The sequence below is a fragment of the Canis lupus genome, chromosome X, assembly GCF_011100685.1.
Source record: "Canis lupus familiaris isolate Mischka breed German Shepherd chromosome X, alternate assembly UU_Cfam_GSD_1.0, whole genome shotgun sequence".
Taxonomy (NCBI): domain Eukaryota; kingdom Metazoa; phylum Chordata; class Mammalia; order Carnivora; family Canidae; genus Canis; species Canis lupus.
In genome coordinates this window covers 84042185-84064560 of record NC_049260.1, presented here as the reverse complement: position 1 = coordinate 84064560, position 22376 = coordinate 84042185, and the positions used below count along the sequence as shown (strand labels likewise).

The 22376-nt window shown below is 41.5% G+C and overlaps 1 protein-coding gene across 2 annotated transcripts in view; it reads left to right on the top strand.

The window, feature by feature from the left end:
• Positions 1-12224, top strand: part of AMMECR1 (AMMECR nuclear protein 1) — a 232220-nt gene extending 219996 nt beyond the window's left edge. For both annotated transcript variants that reach the window (XM_038588072.1, XM_038588071.1), the window contains 3 exons: positions 3931-4021; positions 5476-5572; positions 7788-12224. In XM_038588072.1, the coding sequence (XP_038444000.1) occupies positions 3931-4021; positions 5476-5572; positions 7788-7902 (303 nt within the window). In that variant the 3' untranslated portion in view covers positions 7903-12224. The remainder of the gene's footprint in view (positions 1-3930; positions 4022-5475; positions 5573-7787) is intronic.
• The last annotated feature ends 10152 nt before the right edge of the window (positions 12225-22376 follow it).

The following is a 22376-nucleotide window of genomic DNA, read 5'->3' as shown; positions in this document are numbered from 1 at the left end:
CTCTGTCATGGTTCAGAACAAATATGGCTTTCTTTTTTAGCATGAAATAGGAATCCGTTGAACTGGTCTTAATGTTCCTGTGCACACACAGATACAGCTCTGTTTAATTCCATATCCTCTTATCTATAAGTCCTACATTTAATTTACTACCATTCGAGTTGATTTATAGCTTTGCTTAGCAAAAGTACAGTCTTGATTAAAAGGATATTATCACAGCTGTTGGACCTTGAAAGCATTTTTTTTTCTCAGATCTGCTAATAATTTTGGCAATGACCAGCAGACTCCCATAAGGCTAGATTTGCAAATCTCCAGTTTTTGCCTACCTGGCCATCCTTTAGGCAGTGGTAGTTAGGAGAATGTTAGAGGTAGTAGGAGATAACATCGTTTTCCCACATGCTACCTCCTTATCCAGTCCAAGAAATGGAAAGTTACTGTGACACTGTGGTAGAGTTTTAGTGGAAGTTGGCTTCAGAGGATACCACTTCCCTGGTTAGTTGATCTTTTATCTAGCTGGTAATTGTGACTGGAGCCTTTGTCTCTTGGGTTGCTGCTCGGCGGCAGGATTCTCCAATCTAAGAGAGGATTCGATTATTCTACACGAGGGTTACATTTTGGAGTCGCAGCTGTGACAGATTTCTCCCTGAAACAATATGGAGTTAGTTTGGGTGCTTGCATCAGTGAAGATGACTTAATTTGCAAAGCTAGTGATTTCCACAGGTTGTCCAGATTCGGTCATTCTCCACAGCAGGCCAATTTCCACTCTCCTATTCTGATTGCACAGTATGACTATCTGGTGGCTTTGGTAGTTCTGGGGGTAACGAAAATGCTGTTGCTCAAAAGGTGACCAAAAGCTATTATGCTTTGATTCTGGTCAGAACATGATTGCCATTCTCCTGATTCCACTGGCTGAAGAAATGAGTCACTCTGGTTTGGGCTTTTTATCACTGGGGAGTATATTTTTTAATCTGAGAAAGGCGTTATTTCTCCAAAAAGGTTCACTTTAAAATAACCATACTTACATGCCAATTTATAGGTACTTTCAATTGTTCAGAATCATAGGAACAGAGAAAAACACTAAAAATTGTAAACGTAGTACTAATTCTCAATGGGAGAATTTTGATAATTTCTTGTCATATTAAATTCTGTGGTGGGGGCCTTCTCAAAATACAAAAGTCAATCAGTTTTATCCATGAGTAAATTTTATTTTGGTCAGTATGTCCTTCCTAGTTTGATCTTAACCTTCTTCTTTATATTTACATATGCATACATATAAAATGTGTGTGTGATACACACACATATAGAAGCTTTACTGAGGTATTATTCACATACCATACAGCTGGTCATAACCACTTTTAATTGCTAAATTACTAGGCTTTAAAATCTCTGAAATTTTTGTTAAAGAACACAATGCACTCCTATGAAGAAAGGATTAATGTGTCTAAATTACCTCCAATTTGCCTAAATCACTTTTATTTCAATACACAGCCACAGTTTGTCAGAGCTAGACCAATTATTAGAGGTTTTCTAGTTAACCTAGAATAAAAATCACCTGGGGAGTTGTTCTTTTTTTCCAAACCATACTTGCTGAAGCATGAAACCTCCAGAAATTCTGATAAATTTCACAGCCTCCCAGGCCCCCCCCATGCCAGTTAAATGCCCCTGATTTTGTCTAACACTCTCATCTCACAGAGAAACATTCTTCGCCTCACAATTTTGATGAGATGTCTTAATAACTACCAAATTTCTTTCCAATTTTCACATGACAGATTTTTGGTCAATTGAGTCAGAGATGCAAAATTCACTTCAGTGAATGATGGAAGCACAGGTTATTTATGCTGGGTATTTTAAAAAACAAATTATGAAGGAGCTGCTATGGTTGAAGGAAAAGAACTTCAAAGTCACAGATCAAAAAGTCGATATACAGAAACTGTTGCAAATTTGTCATTGTCTCATACCATGTCAGGCACTGGGGAGATTAGTAGATGTCCTTTATCCTGGAAATGCCTGATAGCTAAGCACTCATATTTCTTCTCAGCTGTCCACAGTCATTGCCCACAGGATCTGTAGGGGAGGCCTTTTTGTGTTAGTTCTTTTTTTTGTGTGTGTGTGTGTTAGTTCTTAAACAGCTGCCCTGATTGCATCTTCAGTAGAAGGCGATTCATAAGAGCACTGATATCATATAGAAGAAACAGCCACAGAGATAGGCTTTCATAAAAAAACAAACTTCTTAGGGCGCCTGGGCAGCTCAGTATTTGAGCGTCTGCCTTTGGCTCAGGGTGTGATCCCAGGGTTGTAGGATTGAGCCCCACATCAGGCTCCCCGCAGGGAGCCTGCTTTTCCCTCTACCTATGTCTCTCTCTCTGTGTGTCTTTCATGAATAAATAAGTAAAATATTAAAAAAAACCTTCTCAGAAGATCTGACAGGCTCTTGTGGATGGATGTGTGAAGAAGAATCTGGGGAAAGAACAAAATTGGTTCTCCAAAGGTCTTTTTCTTCCCTGAAAAACTGGAAGATTTCAGGTGCAGGGCAGAAGCAGCAGAAGAAGTTTTCAAGGACCCTTTTGTCTCTTTTAGACCACCACTGCATACAGATGGGAAGAGCCAAGGTTTATGACTTCACTCACCTGCTCTGAAAAGAAGCCTCTTTCCTGGATAAAAGTGTTTCCCTGGTCTTGTGCCTCCCTCAGGTTCCTCACACTGCACTTGGGGACCATTGATCTAAAGCGACTGTAGATTTGGGAGAACAGAATGGAGTTGTTAGGCTTTTGAAATTTCACTTATGTTATCAGTGTTTACAAAGAAGACCTTTATGTGATCCTCAGTTCTGTACACAATTCAAGGCGAGGTATGAGGGGAAAAAGATTCCTTGTGACTAGGTGCTAATCAGAGAAAAAGGATGTAACTTTCTTAAAACACTACCAAGAAATTGCCCACGTTTACTTAGAGAACTCTCTTGCTTGAGGCATCACCAAAAGTTTGCTTCACATAAAGTTAGAGGGATCTCTGGGTTAATATATAAGAAACTGTGTTAAAAAAAAAAAAGAAAAAGAAAAAAGTAACTGCAAAAAATACCCTGCCCTAAAGTGATTCGAGATCTTTACCACTTGTAAATTTATCAGGAGTGTATGAGGGCAGTGGTGTAGACAGTGAGGGCTTCCCACAGGCCCACTGTAAGCCATAACATATATTTTAGAGGGGCGACTGGGTGGCTCAGTGGTTGGGCGTCTGCCTTTGGCACAGGTCGTGATCCCGGGATTCAGGGATCGAGTCCCACATCAGGCTCCCCACAGGGAACCTACTTTTCCCTCTGCCTGTGTCTCTGCCTCTCTCTGTGTGTCTCTCATGAATAGATGAATAAAATCTTTAAAAAAAATATTACAGGGAACACGGGATGATGTCAGATCTGGTTATGTTGGCTTTTTTCAGCCTTATCTGGGGTTGCTCATCTATGTACAATTTGAGGTTTTGAAGAGACAAGACAGCTTGGGAAGGGAGTCGGCAGCCCCAGAAGTTTCAGAACTTCATCTGAAGTGGCGATTGTACCTGAAAACACAAGGCATGTCTGCTGTCTCTTTGAAGTCAGTTCCCTTGCTCTAGTTCCCTAGTGTCAGGAGCCACAGTTTGGGAGTGGGGTTGGAGTTCTTGTCCTTGACTGCCTCATTCTACACACAGCAGAATGGTTGTTCCTGTGCCAGATAGAATAGCCTAGCCTAGCACACACTGTAGACATGTCGGTCAATGTTTTTGGTCTCTGGCCATCATAATGGCCCTCAAACCCAAAGTCAGCACTTTGGAAGGAGAGAAATGATATATATGTGCCCTTCCAAAAACAAGGGGAAAGGAAGAACTGCATTTTCTTGAAAATTAAATTATAAAGTTTTCTGTTTCTGTGGAGAAGACGATACTAATAAAACTGCCAATTTCTTTCAGGTGGGTGTACATGGCATTAGAATAGAATTCATCAATGAAAAAGGATCAAAACGCACCGCCACCTACCTACCGGAGGTTGCAAAGGAGCAAGGTCATGGTTGTACTTTATATTTCGTATGATCTGGTGGAGAATTTGAATAGTACAAATTGAAATGCAATATGTGACCTTGCAGTTATGTCTGATAATTGACCAGTGTCAAATGAGAAGAAATGATTCTTCCATCACTGCCACTGCAATGTCTGTATGAAATCGGTGAATAACTCACACAGAAGTTGAATCTCTGTGCCCAAGGTTGATAGTGGAAACCCACAAATGGGTAATTTCCCCAAAGCAAAGACTTGTAGAAGTTGGGTTTTCTTTTTAGGCAGTGAATATGAATTTGAAGTGCCATTTGCCCATATCCCATCGTGCTGTAGCCTTTTGCCACAAACAAGCCTTCAGTCTAACAGTCAGCCCCCCAGGACATTGTCAATATCAAATGTGTCCTTGTTAGGTGGCTGCCTGGTGCTCCTTCAGCCACTGTGAGGGTTGTTGGTTTCCCATTAAGATTAGAAGCACGGAGACCACATGAAGTCTTAGTGTTTTATCTGCTTGGTCTGCACTTCCTCATCAAACATTTTTCTGTTTTTGCACATAGAACACAAATCTTTATGAACTCCCACTGTAACACAAAAGAATTCTTCATTCCATAGCACGTTGTCCTTTCTAGCGACTACAAAATTCTAGTTTTTTAATATTAGTTGAAATAAATATTTCTTCTGTATCTTATAGAGGTTTTTTTGTTTGTTGTTTTGATCATCAAAAAGGATCTCTAATTGGATTTCCCTCACGTTTGGTTCATATGAATGTGAGCTATTTAATTGTACAATTTAACAGCATTAGATAACCCCCTCCCCCGCAGACAAGGGAGTTTGTCTTTAAGACAGCTATTGGAAGATTTATTTGGGTTGCTTTTGAAAAGGTCTCAATCCTGTAGTTCCTTTGGCTTTGTAAAGGATGGGGTGGGGGGCTCAGATATTAAGTATACCATCCCACATCAAAACAAATAAAAATGCCTTCGCATACTTCACACAAATACACGTGACTGACTCCTGAAGATACCATTGGGAACAGCAAATTACCATGAGTTAGCATGGGAATCCTAACTACTACAGAGTTGGCACAATGACATCTAGGCTTTTCCCTCCCTTTTAAAGATGTCACTGTTAGAGAAGAGGGCAGCGTCCGTGGTTTGCTCCCGAGTCTCTACTGAGCAGTCACTGCCAGACTCTTAGACTTCCTGTCTTTGAATGCAGTTGAGATAAAAAAAAAAAAAGCCAATGTTGTCAGCCATCATGGGTAGCTAGAACTTGAGGTATGCAGTGGTGAACCTGCTTCCATATGAGAGGAAAGCTTAGCTCTTTTGTGTGACTGTTTTTAGGACCAAAGGAGTTGATGGCATTTGGTGACAGTGATAGCTGACCTCTACAAAGTCATTTTGTATTTGACTGAAAGTGCTTGTGACATGTGCTTGACTGGTATTTTATCTGGTCTACTTTCCACAGGATGGGACCATATTCAGACCATAGACTCCTTACTGAGGAAAGGAGGATATAAAGCTCCAATTACTAATGAATTCAGGAAAACCATAAAACTGACCAGGTACAGAAGGCGTTTTCTAGCACAAGGCTAACCAGTACCTTTCGATGCATATGTCTATAACCCTTTGGTTTCTTTGGTCTTTCTTACTTGCTTCTCTTTTCTGAAACAGAATGGAAATGAATTTCAGGGCTATACTGGGAGTGGATATGATGGAACTCTGCTTGGCAGTAAAGCCTGTGTGATGTACAAGCCCATCCTTCCAACCTTTAGCTCTGTGTGATTACTCTGGCTTTACACGAGCAAGTCTTCTGAGCCTGTGCACCATATTATTGAAGAAAGTTACTGGAATTAGCCATTGGCCAGCTTTTGACATTGCTTAGCAGAACCCCTGGATTCTGATAAGCACTCCTCAAATTTGAATTTATCTTTAGGATGTTGGCAGTGATAGAAGTCTACCATGAAAGCTTATTGAAAAATCACAATTGAGCTAGACTAACAAATGCCAAATACATTTCCAAATGGGATGATAGGGATACTTATTTTTTAAAAACATCCAACATTTTAGGAAAATGGATTGCCATTTCCATTTGTTTCAATTCCATAGAGCTACAATGAATGCTTATAGTCTAAAAATGGACTTTTCCCAGCTCTGAGGAGTTACAAATTTGAAAATGCCTCCCTCTCTGCTTTCCCTGAGTTCAAGTCTAGGAGAATAGAAGGGCATGTACAAAAATAATTATTCATATAAGGCAGAATGTGATGGATGATGTGAGGTCATAAAGTGGGAAAAGAGGACTTCCAGGAGGGGTGGGGTTAGATAACATGAAATTTCAGAGTGGAAGTAGATTTGAGACTAGGCTGGAAGAATGGGTAGAATATTTATTTGAGGGTGAGGGAGGCAAGGATTCATTTAGTGAGTCAAGGCATGTGGGTGGTGAAGTACAGAGCTAAGTTCTGAGGAATGTTCAGTCGTCTGATTTGGCTGGTCTTTCAGTGCGCATAGAGAAAGTGGTTATTAGAGTGAAACATGGCCCAGAGGGTGGGTTGGGTCATATATCATGGAGGGCCTTGAGTTTCCAGCTAAGAAATATAGACCTGACTCGAGAGGCAGTAAGTAGCCATTGAAGGGCTTGAAACAGGTGTATTTGAGAAGGTTTAAGATGGGAACAGGAAACAGGAAAAGGAGGTAGAAGACATTGCTCTTACCTAAGAATCTGAGGCAGCCATCCAAAGAAGGTGAAATAGTAGCCTTAATAAGAGCTGTGGCAATGGGATGGAAAGAAAGGCACAAACAGATGAGAAGACACTGGAAGAAACGAAAGGCCCTAGTCATCATTCAGAAGTAGGGGAGAGGAACAAGTCAAGGCTTTACTCTGGATAAAAAAACACCAAGGCACCACAGCACCTTTTAACTAAGGGAGGGACCGAAGGAGGAGAGTCACATTTATGCATTGGTTCTGGATTTGAAGTGCTTCCTGGGGTATCTGTATAGGAATGTCCCATGTGTCACCAAAAACATACATAGATAGAACTCATGGCCAGAGATGGTGATTAGGGATCATCCGTGATGAGGTCATAGTTCAAGGTATAAGGCAGGGCTCCCTGAGGGAGCACAGAGAGTATAGGGTCAAAAGAACCGAAGGGAGAAACCTAGTAAAATCCTTCCAGGAAGGAGCGGTAGGAATAGTCAGAGATATAAGGAGCAGCCTGAGAGCCGGCAGGGGGTGGGGGTGAGAGGGAAGAACTAGGGACATGTGGGATTGTAGAACCCATGGCACAGGAGAGCTTCAGACAGGGAATGGTGTGTGGTCTCATAATGGAGAGGTCAAACCCTTCTGAAAGAGCAGTTTCCGTGGAAGAGGAGCCAAGGAACACCAGGTTGAGGATAGCCTGAGATGAAGGGCTGCTAAAAGAGGGAAAGTCTTAGAAGAAGGAGTAGTCAAGTGAATGAGAGGCGTACACAATGGCAATAGGTTGGGCTTTCCTCTGTTCCTTCCTGTTAGCAAACTGGGGCCTGGCGGGGTGGGCACGAAAATTTCTAGAGCAATTGAAACCAGGAGTAGTAAAGCAGAAAGAACACTGGACTCAGACTTTGGATTCCCGGGTTTGGAGCTCAGCTTTGCCACTTGGCTGCATGGCATTGGGGCAGTCACGACTTCTCTCTGGACCTCTTTCTCCTGGTCTGTAGCGTTACCTCTGAGGTCCCTTCCAGCTCTGACATTGGTGTGTCATCTATTTCTTGATGTTAACTTTGTCTCTTCCCTGACTTTTTCAGGTACCGTAGTGAAAAGATGACCCTGAGCTATGCTGAATACCTTGCTCATCGCCAGCATCATCATTTCCAAAATGGCATTGGGCATCCCCTTCCGCCATACAACCATTATTCCTGACACTGAGCCGCAAAGCCAGTCATTGGGCCTCTCTGCAGACCTCTTCCCAGGAGACCCTACCCCTTCTTGGTCTAGCTATCTCTTTTACTGTACCATCTTATGATGATAGTTTCCGTTGCCATGATGAAGCTTGGACATCATCAGTATCATCATGGTAACGGGTAGGAAAATGGCATTTGTTTAAGAAGATTCTGTTTTATTATTTTTAGATCATTGATTTTTTTTTGCAGCATATATAACTTCTGGGGTTTTCTTTCCTCACCATATTATGTAGAATTTTGCTTTGCTCTCTCAATCAGGGTTCTGCATTTCTGTCCTTACCTTCCCTCCTACTTTCCTTCCTTTTGATCTCTTCCCTCCTTCTTTCGACTGTGGATGGAAGAAATTGTGCAGTTTTTCCGGGATTCTATTTAGGTTGTTCTCTAGTTTTTCCTCAGTAAGATAAAGAAGTTTTGATAGCTGAGCTTGGAAGCAAATTCATATCAAATTCAGGTATTTGTGTGCTACTCTTGAATTTGTCTAAAATGCATTTTGCTATGAGAGCTTAGTATGTGGGTCTTCACTCCTTAGGTGTTTTTCCCATGGTTAAAATATATGAACTTTAGTTCTAGCATAGAACATTTGGAGACCCATGCTAGGGCTTGTCACAGAGAAATCATTCATGCCTATTGTGCTGGTTATCATAGAAGAGATGGCTTCATCATTTTATAGAACCAACTTACAGACTACAACACTGTTTTAAGAAAGTACAAGCTACCTTTCAGATATGCTACAGAAATCATTTTGAAGAGCAGCAAAGATCAGGAAGAGAGCGGATACAGAATTTAGTGCCTTTGAGAAGAATATAATTAAATGGAATTAAGAGAGGTTAGGGGGAAAAGGCAATTTAGAGAACTATTCTTATAAAATTTTATTGTGTCTATATGTGAAACAGCAGATTAGACAAATTCCTTACTCTTAAGTATTTTTTTAAGGTGAAAAAATTTATTTTGAGCAGAGAACCAAAAAGAGACATTTGTCTATTATATATTAATTTAAATCTGTTAGCTTTAGGTTTCAACAAGTCATGATTGGCCAGAGACAATTTTAGCTACTATTTAAAGAAATAGTAAAGAATAATCTAGTGAAACAAAAGTTCATATATGCCATGATTTCAGATACATCTGTCACGGGGACAAGACTGGAGTCTTTCTGCACTACATACTTTTGATAGAAACACATTTACTATGTTGATAAGATGTTATGTTACACCTATGAAAATGGAGCTGGCATTTAGAAATGATAGAGTTATTAGAGCCCAGCCCATTTGCAGGGTTGGTCTTCCCACGGTGCATACAAAGAGAACTTCCTAACATCAGGAGGAGTAGGAGTTTCATGTGTCTGTCCCTAGGAAAAATGATAGATGATTCTGGAGAAAGATTACCTTCATTTTACTATAGTAAATATGTGTGTATGTGTGTGTGTATTTGTGTGTAATTTTTTTCAAATAGGAAACCAGTATATCAAGTGATGACTAGAAGTATGGTGCAGAATATACATAGCCTAAAACTCTGAGATGTCACTGAATCTCAAAAATGGCAGAGCTTATACATAAAATCGGCCGTGACAAGTGACAGACTGCTAGTTCTGAATTCAAAAACCCTTTCCCAGTTTGTGAGCTGATTTGCCTGAATTCCTTCTGCCCACCACTGTGGCAAAGCAAACTGCTTTAGTTTTTTATGAGAGTCCTTGGAGGTCTGTTGGTAGTCCCTCATCCACAGTGCTCATTGTGGAAATAACCACGGTCAGTTGTGATGCCTTAACTAAGAAGCCAATTGTTAGCCTGAAATGCAATCGTGGTAGCCAGTTCCATTGAACCTAGAGATTAGTCAGAGCAAGCTAGCTGTTGGGCCATTGAAAGGGATTTTGAGTCCTCTCGTTTCTCCTTGGGAGCATTTTGGAGCAGATTCGTCTTTCAGCATAAAACCAAATGGCTACCTGATGGAGACTTTTTCTTGCCCTTATAGGGAAACTAAGCATAAGCGAATGATATTGTCTGCTGCAAAAAAAAAAAAAAAAAAGTAAATAAAACAAGCAAACCGAAGAGAGACAAAATAGATCAATATTGACCCATCTTATCCATCATCTCATCAGTTTAGCAGGCTCCTCATCCTGGGTGAGCTTGTGGTTAGAAGTTGTTTGTTGTTGTTATTGTTATTGTTGTTTTTAAGAAAAGATCTATATGACATACATATGTGTGTATACATATGCTTACATGTACATACATACATATGTGTGTTTATGTATTTAACGGTGCTAATCAATCTTGAGCAGGTCACGTGACTGGTCATGCGGACTCTAAAATCATATCAGATTTTTAAAAAATTCTTGATATATGCAGATGTTATACAGATTTTTTTTCTGACCAGTGTAATAATGTTATACTGAAGAAATAACCATCCTGCAGGCTTCAGAGGACAAGGTCAGCAATATTTCCCACCATGGCTTGGGGGGAAAGGATAGTTTTGTCTCCTTTTGTTTTCAAATTAATGCACAGTCCATTTTTTTGTCTCTAGCTGTTGACTAAAAAGACTTTGTTGCATAAAGAGTGTCGTACAAACTGTAATGGTGTGCTTCAAACGAATGAATGCTAGGCCCTTTCACCTTCATAGGATATTACAAAGCTGTTAAATACGTGGTTTGAATTAACTTTGAACATGTCGAAATATGTAGCATGTGTTTTTAACTCAGACGAAGATTCGGATTGCACATGTTGTGTTTTCGCCATTTGTGGCTTATTTGTTCAGAACACAAATGTGAATTGCACTCTTATCACCGGAATATCGTGTAAGTTCACTGATCTTTAAAAGGCTCAGAAGTAATACTTGAACTTCTTTGAGTAGCACAAAGTTTACATTGCCCCCTTTTAAATGTTAATTAGTTCCACTTCTGGTTGTTTTCCTTTTTTTGTTTCTCAAATGCAACTGGGTATTTTTTCCCCCTCTTGGAAAACAGCACGCATTTTACTTTGGTATGTAGCAAAAGGCTTCCGTTTCTGGAAGGTTCTCTTGTTCTTGAACAAGATCAGCCAGGTACCAGATTCTAAAAAGAACAATTGCCCCCCCCATCCCCACACCCCACCCATGCCCCCGACCCCTATTAAGTGGCCTTCGGACTGCACGAGAATGTGTGCTACTACCTGCCCCAGTCTCCCCTACCATGAGAGGTCTGTGTACTTGATGGAGGAAGTGCAAGGTGTGCTCTTGTTCTCCTGCCCTCTTAAAGCACTTGTGAGATTATCAGTCCTGTACACACAGGCCCAGTGCCCAGCACACTGGAAGCTTGCATACTGGCCTCTTTTTGTGTCTTCAAATGTGCAGGAAATTTGAAACTGTCATCTGGAATAGGTTCCATCTCTTAACATGTGTTAGATCAAACCAAAGAAGCCCCCAGCCATGCCCAAATGCTGCTCCAAAAGCCTGCCTTCCAGTCCTTACAAAAACCTTGCAGGATTAAATGTGTTAACTTTTTTATTTTTGTACAGTTTCTAAGTGATTTTTGCTAGTGATGTGAAATTGAATTAAGTTTATTTGAGGGGGTGTCAGCGCCTCCTCCATTGAAATAAACTGGTGACTTTCCTTTTATTTTTTAAAAGCAGAAACCCATTGTGTGCCTCTCGATTTAAGGGTTTCCAATTACATTATTCTGAAGACCAGCATTGATCCTTTATATACAAAGATCTGTTTTCCTTGTTTTTTATTACTGTTTCAGAAGAAGAGAAACCTTTTATTTTGCTCTGGACCTAGTAACTGCGCTGGTACATAGACGCACTGAGAAAACCAACTTTTGTAACCACCTCTGACTGTTTTTGTATATCAGAGTTGCTTACTTTTGAAATACTTGGATCTAGTTTCTAAGTTATTTTAGCGTTTTGTATGTTCCCCAAAATTACTTTGGATCAGTCACCAGCATACTGAGTTCTTGGTGATACAGTGGTGAGACTCGTAATGAGCAAAAGCTACCTGGAGTAGCTCTTCTTTTCCTTCTTTCTTAGAAACCTGTTTTTGGATTATGGTGAGAGATCACAGATTACCTGAAATCCCCTCCAAGTATAACTAGATCCTCCTTCCTTCCACATTTAATTGCTTAATAGTTTGAAGAAACTATTGGAAATGGGCATTTTATATGATATGTATAGCTTGAAATTATGAAAACTGAGTGAACGGGAAAAAAATGAGGTTTATGTGGGTCTGTAAGGTGTGGCTGTGGAAAGATATTGTAGTAGTTTTGACACTATTGTTACTATCTTTAAAATCATTTACCCAATAAAATGTTAAAACTGAGTTACCGTTTGGTGTCTCTTTCATCAACCTGCCTGCCTCATCATAAGGATCTCAGTCTTGTGTGTGCTTCTTGATAAAATGCCAACCGTTGAAAGACTTGCAAGCTGATGCCGATTCCTTTCCAAACTGGCACTCGGGAAAGCTATGATTTGCCTGTGTCCTCCTGCCTAACTCTGGATCCTGGCTTGGTGACCAAGTCCAGCCTTTACTGGACAGTCTGCCCTGGCCATGGACCTGAGGCAAGCATCAGATCCGAAGTCTGGTGGTAGTGTGGCTGTGCTTAATTCCACCAGCTCCAAATTTCTTCCGGATCAGTGTGTCATCAGTGGGAGCTGGTGGAGCAGTAGCGGTGCTATCTGGTGACAGCCATCTGGGGAGGTGGGAAGCCTTCCTTCTCTTCTGCCCTAAAGGCTTTGCCACGTTCTCAGTGCAGGAGGGACTTAATCCAAAAATGCCCAAGATGCGGCTGCTCAGAGAGTATACACACTCACACAGACACCCACACTAGCATTGAGAAGGCAAGCTCTTGGTGGCCTACCTCTACCAGCTGTTGCCTTAGCTCTTTCCCCGTGGAGAGGCCACCGAGGACATTGCTCAAATACCTTGGGCTCTCTCTAAGTCATTTGCTGTCTCAGTTCTCAATCCTCTGCTGTCCCATGCATATTTTGGGATTAATTGCAGGTGAATACATGCGGGCCGATTTTCTGTTACATTGCCCCAAGCCCCGCTGCCTGTGTGAATTCGGGCACACGTGCTGATGTCAATCAGCACGGTGGCTAAAAACGGCCATCTCAGATCCCGGAGGACGACTGCAGTGTGGAATGGTGCTCCATTAAGTCGGCCATCTGCTTGAGGTTTACTCGGTTCCATCATTCATGTTTAATGGCACATAAGATTTTTTTTTAATGATTTGGACAATATCAATCGGCTTAGGTAGAATGAAGTAATTGCACGAGCCTACAGCATTAATTTTTATCGCATTAGTGGTTAACTCAATGGTCTGGACAGATTTCAACTTCAATAATCATACTCCTCCTACCTAAATTCTTTGCAGAGCTTCAGCATTTCCTCCCTGGATTTCAGGCCCCACTAGGGCACCCTGGAAATAGCTCCACTGCTTCCAAGAACTGGCGCACGGATGTGTGGGAGGTGGCAGGTCCTGTTGATGGAAAACCCTCTCATGCCCAAGGGTGTCTTATCACTGTGAGCTGGGGGCAGGGGCAGTCGGCCGTGGAGAAATCACAGCTCGGGGGCAGAGCTGCCAGTCGGGAGAGCTGGTGAATGGCTGCCCAGAGAATGGCTTCTCTCACTTCCTGCAGCTCTGACCACAGGAGCCAAGTGTGGATTTAGGCTCAGCCCTCATTTTCGCCTAGGCTTTCACCTGCAGGAGGAATAGCTGAATGGGAGGATGCAACTGATGCAGGCCCTGGGGATAGTTCATTAGATTGTGAACTCCTACGTTAAAAGGCTTCCCTTGACCCTGTAGCTCACGGGACGGGCTCCTGTTCCCCCAGGCCCGTGGAAAGAGATTGTTCAAGAATGGAAGGAGGGATGCCTGGGTGGCTCAGTGGTTGAGTGTCTGCCTTTGGATCAAGTTGTGAACCCAGGGTCCTGGGATCAAGTCCCATGTCGGGGTCCCCGCAGGTAGCCTGCTTCTCTCTCTGCCTATGTCTCTGCCTCTCTTTGTGTGTCTCTCATGAATAAATAAAATCTTAAAAAGAATGGGAGGAAATTGCCTTAGATGCTAAGCACTGTTCTGAAGCCAGTCGACCTCGTCCCAAGAATGTGGCGACAACCGGATTTAAAAATGCCCCTTAGAATATAAATAATAGTGAAAGGGAATAGAAGGGAAGGAAGAAGAAATGGGCAGGAAATATCAGAAAGGGAGACAGAACATGAGAGACTCCTAACTCTGGGAAACGAACTAGGGGTGGTGGAAGGGGAGAAGGGCGGGGGGGGGGTGAATGGGTGACGGGCACTGAGGGGGGCACTTGACGGGATGAGCACTGGGTGTTATTCTGTATGTTGGCAAATTGAACACCAATAAAAAATAAATTTATTATTAAAAAAAAATGTCCCTTAACAGATGATGATCAGATTATACCATCTCAAATTGTTTCAGTGAAGAGGCCCAGAGGCCTGGTAGAGGCCGTGTGCTTTATACAACTGACCCATGCTTGCCGACTCCCATCATGACAGATGATCACATTAGTTGGACAGAGGTTAGATGTAGGGTGCGCTAAGTACAGAGCGCGCAGCTGGGTGGTGGCCGTGTAACATGCCTCTCTGCTCACCAACTGCCCTGGCGTCCTTGAACTCACGCTCCCTTTCTAAAAAGACACAACTGAGTCACAAGGGGCTGGTCATTTGTTCAACCTCTGGTCTCCCTCCATGGTGGAAGACTCTGCTTTTTAATCAAAAGCTTAGCTGACATCTCATATGAAAGAGATGAGATGAAGAGCAGTATTGTGTTAGTCTACATTACAAATGTCCACCGGTTACTTATAAAGTTCATGAGAATGACAAGGCTGTTCAGATGACTATAAAAATTTATAATCGGGGCAACAGATGATAGAAGCAGAGCCTCAGCACCCCATTTATTTCTTCACCCCATTTTGGCTGTCCCACAGCAAGAAGGTACTGATTTGCACATAGAAGAGGGGAAGGATCTTACTCCTATAGTCTTAGGATAGTGGGTAAGCATAGGCCTAAACCGTGAAATCCTGGTGTGGTCACGGCCTTCTGATCCATGATTGACAAGGCCTACAAGAAGTTCAGGCAGAAAAAGCGTCGCTCTTGGGGTTTGCACAGAAACGAGGCCACCCCACTTCTCCCACTAACCCACTGGTGGCCTTCGATGGCCATTCTGGATGTACGACATTAGGTGTGTTAGGGGTTTTTTCAGGTTGTATTACAGTTTTTAAATACCATACGTTTTATGCACACATATTTGGAAGCAAGTGTTCATGGAAACTTGGATCAGTTCCAGCAACACCAGGTCCCATAGGACAATCTGAAAACCACTGCTGGAGCCCCAACACACCCAGTTATTTTGAGAGCCTTTGGCAAGCTGTCATCTCATCTCCTTTTCCACTCTGGCCTTTTCCTCCCAAATGTCAGGCTCATTGCGATCCATCAATGTTTACTGAGTGCCTATTCCCACAGAGACATGGCGCCGTGCTTGGGTTGAGAATGATGATAGCATAATTTCATAAAACAAATGAATGGTCTACTGGGAGCTAGGGGCTCTGGGACATCCAAGTTTGGTCTAGTTGGGGAAAGTAGTTCAGAGCGGGGGCCCAGGCAACATCGGACTGGCTTTATGGGGTTCCCCTAAATCGCTTCCACTTCAGAATGGCACTAGAGCAGAAGTTTAGCTTCCCCTGTGGGGACACGGCTTTGCTCTGGCCACCCCCAGCATGTTGGCAGCAGAAGCCACCCTGCACCGAGCACAGTTGTGATCTGTTTGTTGAGTGGAGGAGGAGACTGTCTCTTCCTGCAACGTAGCTATCTTGCTGCTGAGCAGCAATGTGCAAAGTGGTCAAGAAAGAAAATATGTGATCGGAGAAGACATAGGTTTATGGACATGCAGACTGTCATTTGGTGGTGGAAAGTTTTGCTTCTTACTGCAGAGCTGCCCTCTCAAAGACTTCAGGTGCTTCCCATGACCAGGAGAGAGAGAACAGCAGGGAGAGAGACTAGGCCTTTTGCTCTAAGAAGCCTTGAGGCTGGAGGAGCCGAAGAAGGCTTATAGTGTGCCAACTGGGGGAAAAAAATCTAGTCATGGAGCAGGAGGAGAGGGAGGATGGTAGGGGTAACCCACCCAGAAAGGAAACCCAGAGTCCCTTTCGATTTAACTTTCACCTGCTACATGGGGCAGGAAGGCAGGAAGGCGGTATTAAATTTGGATATTATAAAACAGGAAGCACAGCTGGTACACAATACGATATGTAAGTCACATCTGAGCCGACAGGAAGCTGCTGAGAGCTGGAGTCATTGCCTAAACACCAGGCTGATTTGAAACTAAGAGTTGCTCTGGTCACTTTTCATCGAACGAGCATTTCTGTCCAAACGGTATTCTGGAATCATCCAAGGTTACGGTAGGTATCAACACGTCCAAGTGGATTTGTGCCCATCAGCACAGGAGATAGGGATTGACCGAACAGCTGGGTGGGGCAATCATAGTGCCTACTCCCACATATCCTGGCAGAGTAGAAAAGGGTGTTTTGGGCTGGAGAAAGCGGGAAACCCCCATCTTTTTTGAAAGGCAGTCCAAGTGTGAGTAGGGCACACATTTCCCTAAACTTTCTCCACTCCCAACATTCGAATGGATTCCAGGAACTCTGCATGGAGACACTGCCACCCCGCTGGCACAGGCCTCAGCCATGGCCCCTTTCCCAGAACTGTGGCCAGAGACAGCGATGGGTGGGCACAGTAACCTCTGTACATGCAGCCATGCCCTGTGGTGTCTTGATTCTGGTTTACCTTGCCTACCATACATGGTCCACGCGACACACAAGTGATGGGGTTGGAAAGGGGGCATGGGATTAATACATGGTTGCTCAAATAGGATGCGATTGCCCCAGTGGGGTAATCCTTCTTCCACCACTTGAGTTTGTACCACTCCAGAAGAATCTGCAGGCTTGGAGAGGGTCAACAAGAAATCGCTAATAGCCCTACGCTGGGAAAATGCAGGCAACACTCTTTGCTCTAAGGAAGTTTACACAGTGAGGCCTGCAGGCAGGGCACACAGAGTCCTTGAGAGGTAAAAAGAAGCTCCCTTCTTTTCACCTCCTTTGTTTGACATTGTCTTTCATTGAGGTGAACTTCACATAACATGCAACGAACCACTTTAAAGCACACAATTCTGTGACATTCAGTGTATTTACACTGTCCTGCAACCACCACTCTCTCTAGTTTAAAACTTTTTCAGGGCAGCCAGGGTGGCTCAGCAGTTTAGCGCCGCCTTCAGCCCAGGGCCTGATCCTGGAGGCCTGGGATCGAGTCCCACATCGGGCTCCCTGCATGGAGACTGCTTCTCCCTCTGCTTGTGTCTTTCTCTCTCTCTCTCTCTCTATGAATAAATAAATAAAATCTTTAAAAAAACCCTTTTTCATCAATCCATAAAAACACCCCTCCCCACTAAGAGGTGACGCCCCCTTTTCCCCTCATCCATCCCCTAAGGAACCTCTAATGTTCTTTCAGTCTCTGGGAATTTACATATCCTGGATATGTATCACACACATGGAGTCATACGATATGTGACCTTTCGTCACTAGCTTCTTTTACTTAGCGTCAAGGGTTTGAGCTCCATCTAAGTCATGGCGTGTTTGAGTACCTTACTTTTGTGGCCGAATGATATTTCATTGCATGGCTGTACCACAGCCAGCTTATCTATTTATCCACCCATGAACACTTCGGCTCTGACAACCATTTGGCTCTTAGGAATAACACTGCCATCAATATTTGTGTCTGAGTATCTTTGTTGGCATACGTTTTCATTTCTCCTGGGTCTATACTTAGGCGTGGAATTGCTGGCTCATACAGTCATTCTATGTTGACCGTTTTGAGGAACTATAAAACATTTCCCACCAGTCATGTATGCAGGTTTCAATTTTGCCACATCCTCACCAATACCTGTTAGTGTCTGACCATGGTCGTCTCGTGGTGTGAACTGATAGCTCACTGTGATTGTGATTTGCATTTCGTTAATGACCAGTGAGGTTGAAACACCTTTTCATGAGCTAATTGGTCCAATTGTATGACTTCTTTGGAGAAATGTCTATTCAGGTCCTTTATCCAGTTTTTAATTGGGTTGTCTTTTGCGGTGTTGTAATGATACACATACTGGTACATATGTATGTACCAGTGTGTATTTGTGTATATATGTGTGTGTGTGTATACGTGTGTATATATACATATATATATGTATGTATCTCAGATATTAAACCCTTTATCAGAGAAATAATTTGAAAATATTTTCTCCCACTCTGTTATTGGTCTTTTTCACATTCTTTCTAATGTTCTTTGATGAACAAAACTTTCTAGCTTTGATGAAATCCAATGTATCGATGTTTTTCTTTTGTTACTTATGTTTTTAGTGTCAGACCTAAGAATCGATTGCCAAGTGCTAGGTCATAAAGATTTATCCCTATGTTTTCTTCTAATAGTTTTAGGCCCTATCTTTAGATTGTTGATCGATTTGGGGTTAATCTTTACATGTGCTGTGAGGTAGAGGCCCCAATTACATTCTTTTGAACATGGTTTTCAGTTGTCCTGATACTGTTTGTTGAAAAAGCTATTCTTTCCCCCATGGAATGGTCTGGGCACCCCTATCGAAAATCAATTGACCACAGAGGTTTCGGTTTATTTCTGGACTCTCAATTCTATTCCATTGGTCTATATGTCTACCTGTACCATGCTGTTTTGACCACTCTAGTTTTATAGTAAGTTTTGAAATTGGGAGGTGTGAGTCCCCCTGCCTTGTTTTCCTTTTCCACCATTGTTTGAGTTATTCAAGGATTCTTGAGATTTCTTATAAATTTGAGGGTTGGCTTTTCCCTTTTTGAAAAAAAAAACCATTGGACTTCTGATAGGGGTTGCATTGAATCTGTAGATTGCTTTAGGGCCTGTTGCCATCTGAATATTAAGTCTTCCAATCCATGAGCACCTAGGTGCCTTCCCATTTATTTTAGTCTACTTTTATTTTTTTCAGAAATACTTTATAGTTTTCAGTTATAAGCCTTTTACCTCCTTGGTTAAATTTATTCCTAAGAATCTTATTATATTGGATATTATTATAAATGGAATTGTTTCTCTTAACTTCCTTTTTAGATCATTCATTACTGGCATTTAGAAACACTACTGATTTTTGTGCCTTGATCTTACATCTTGTAACTAACCTTTTCTTACTTTCCTTCCTTCTTTTTTTCTTTCTTTTCTTTCTCTTCCTTCTTTCCTTCCTCCCTTTCTCTCTTCCCTTCTTCCTCTCTGCCTCTTTCTTTCTTATATACTAGTAGTGTGTATGTGTGTGTGTGTGTATCTATTTTATTGGGTTTTTAAAAAGATTTTATTTATTTATTCATGAGAGACACAGAGAGAGAGAGAGAGAGGCAGAGACAGAAGCAGGCTTCATGCAGGGAGCCTGACGTGGGACTTGATCCCGGGACTCCAGGATCATGCCCCTGGCCGAAGGCAGGCACTAAACCTGCTGAGCCACTCAGGGATCCGTTTTATTGAGTTTTATAGAGAGAGAATCATATCACCTGCAAATATAGTCTTACTTCTTCCTTTCCATTTTGGGTGTCTTTTGTTTCTTTCTCTAATTGTTCTGGCTAGGATTTCCAATGCTAAATAGCAGAGGTATAAGCTGACATTATTGTCTTGTTTCTCATCTCAAGGGGAGGACTTTAAATCTTTCACCACTGAGTATGATTTTAGCTGTGGGTCTCTCATAAATGCCCTTTATCACGTTGAGGTACTTGACTTCTCTTCCTAGTTTGTTAAATGTTTTTGTCATGAAAGCATGTTGATTTTTGTCAAATGCTTTTTCTCTTTTGAAATGATCATTTCTCCTTTGTTCTATTAATGTGGTGTACTACATTGGTCGATTTTTTAAAAAGATTTTATTTATTTATTCATGACAGACACAGAGAGAGAGAGAGAGGCAGAGACACAGGCAGAGGGAGAAGCAGGCTCCCTGCAGGGAGCCTGACACGGGACTCAGTCCAGTGTCTCCAGGATCACACCCCAGGCGGAAGGTGGCACTAAACCACTGGGCCACCGAGGCTGCCTTTGATTTTTTTAAAGTAGGCTCCATATACTGTGTGGAGCCCAACATGGGGCTTAAACTCACAACCCTGAGATCAAGACCTGAGCTGAGATGGAGTCAGACACCTAACCAATTGAGCCACTCAGGTGTTCCATTGGTTGATTTTTTTTTTTAAATGTCAAACTACCCCTTCATTTCTGGGATAAATCCCACTGAGTCATGCGGTATGATCCTTTTAATGTGCTGTTGGACTTGGTTTGCTGATACTTTGTTGAGGACTTGGGTGTCTATATTCATAGTGGAAGCTGGTCTATGGCTTTCTTATGGTATCTTTGGCTTTTGTATTGAGGTAATGCTGGCTTTATTGAATGTGTTAGGAAGTGTTCCTTTCTCTTCTATTTTTGGAAGATTTTGAATAGAATTATTGCCAAATCTTTTTATGTTTGGTAGAATTCACCAGCGAAGCCTGGGGTTTTCCTAGTGGGAGGTTTTAGATTCTGATTTCATGTCTTTACTTATTATAGGTCTATTGAGCTTTTCTATTTTTTCTTGAGTCAATTTTGGGAATTTGTGTGTTTCTGGGAACTTGTCTGTTTCCTGAAGACTAATTCATTGGCATACAACTGCTTATAGTGTTCTCTGATAATATTTATAAGTTTTGTAAGGTTGGTGGTAACATCCCCGCTTTCCTTTCCAATTTTAGTTATTTGTGTCTTTTTCCTCTAATGAGTATAGTTCAAGTTTGGTCAATTTTGTTGACCTTTTAAATAACAAACTATTGGTTTCATTGGCTCTATTTTTTTCTACTCTCGTTTTCATTTACCTCTGCCCTAATCTTTATTATTTCTTTCCTTCTGTTGGCTTTAGGTGTCATTTGTTCTTCTTTTTCTAGTTCCTCAAGGTATAAAGTTAGGGTGTTGCTTTCAGAGCTCCCTTTTTAATGTGTTTATAGCTATCAATTCAACTCCGAACACTGCCTTCAGCATATCCTATAAGTTTTGGTATACTGTACTTTCATTCATCACAGAGCATTTTCTAATTTTACTAGTGACTTCTTCTTTGTAACCCATTGGCTAAGAGTGGGTTGTTTCATTTCCACATATTTGCATTTTTTTTCCAAGTTTTCCTTCTCTTATTGATTTCTGGCCTCATTCCATTTGGTCAGAGAAGATATTTTGTATGATTTCCATCTTTTAAGACTTATTGAGAATTGTTTTATGGTCTAACATATGGTCTATCCTGGAGACCTGGAGAATGTTCCATGTACATTTAAGAAGAATGTGTGCTCTGTTCTTGTTGGGTGTTCTGTGTATGTCTTTGAGGTCTAGGTGATTTATAGTGCTGTCCAAGTCCTCTATCCCTTGTTGATCTATTATCTAAAGCAGGAGATAGAAGTTCCCGCCTATTATTATATACTGTTTTTACCATCAATTCTGTCAATGTTTCCTTCATATCTTTTAAATCTCTATTGTTTGGTGTCTATGTTTATAATAGTTATATCTTCTTGATGAATTGATTCTTTTATCAATAAAAAATGCCTATCTTTGCCTGTTGTAACAATTTGTCACTTAAAATCTATTTGGCCTGTTATGATTTAGCCACCCCAGCTCTCTTCTGGTGACCACTATTTCCACTGAATATCTTTTTCATCCTTTCATTTTGAACCCACTTGTGTCTCTGGGCATACACTGAATGTTCTCTTTAGTTTTTCCTTTTTTTGAAAATTTGATACATAACAAAAATCATTCCATTGCTGTGATCTACAGTTTCTTTATTAGTGAAATAGGACAACTTGTCAATTCCCTTTCAGTAAGTTGTATTTCATTGTGTGTGATTTGTGTGTGTCCCTTACATATTTTCAAGGAGCTGTGTGATATTAAATACCATGCAGTTCTTATTAGGTTATATACTAAAAGACCTTAAGTACACAGTATAATCTTTTATTCTATAAATAATGACAGAGGCAGTGGGTTTTTTGGTTTAATTATTTAAGATTGTATTTATTTATTTAGAGAGCATGAGTTGGGGAGTTGGGGGGGGCAGAAGGAGAGAGAGAGAGAATATCTCAGGCAGACTCCATGCTGAGCTCAGAGCTCAGGGCTCTATTGGATGACTTAGAGCATGACCTGGGCTGAAATCAACAGTTGGGCACTTAAACAACTGAGCCATCCAGGTGCCCCCATAGACAGTGTTTATGGGGGAATTTCTTTCTTGCTGATATTAATGGATAAAGATATATTCTAAACCATAGCTAAGAACAGAAAGTGTTTTTTACAACAAAAACATGATGGACTGTTTGGGGAGGAAGATTGAAGACAGTTTCTGTTTACTTACGTATTTTAAATAAAATTTATTTTTTAAAATGTCAAAAAAAATTTTTT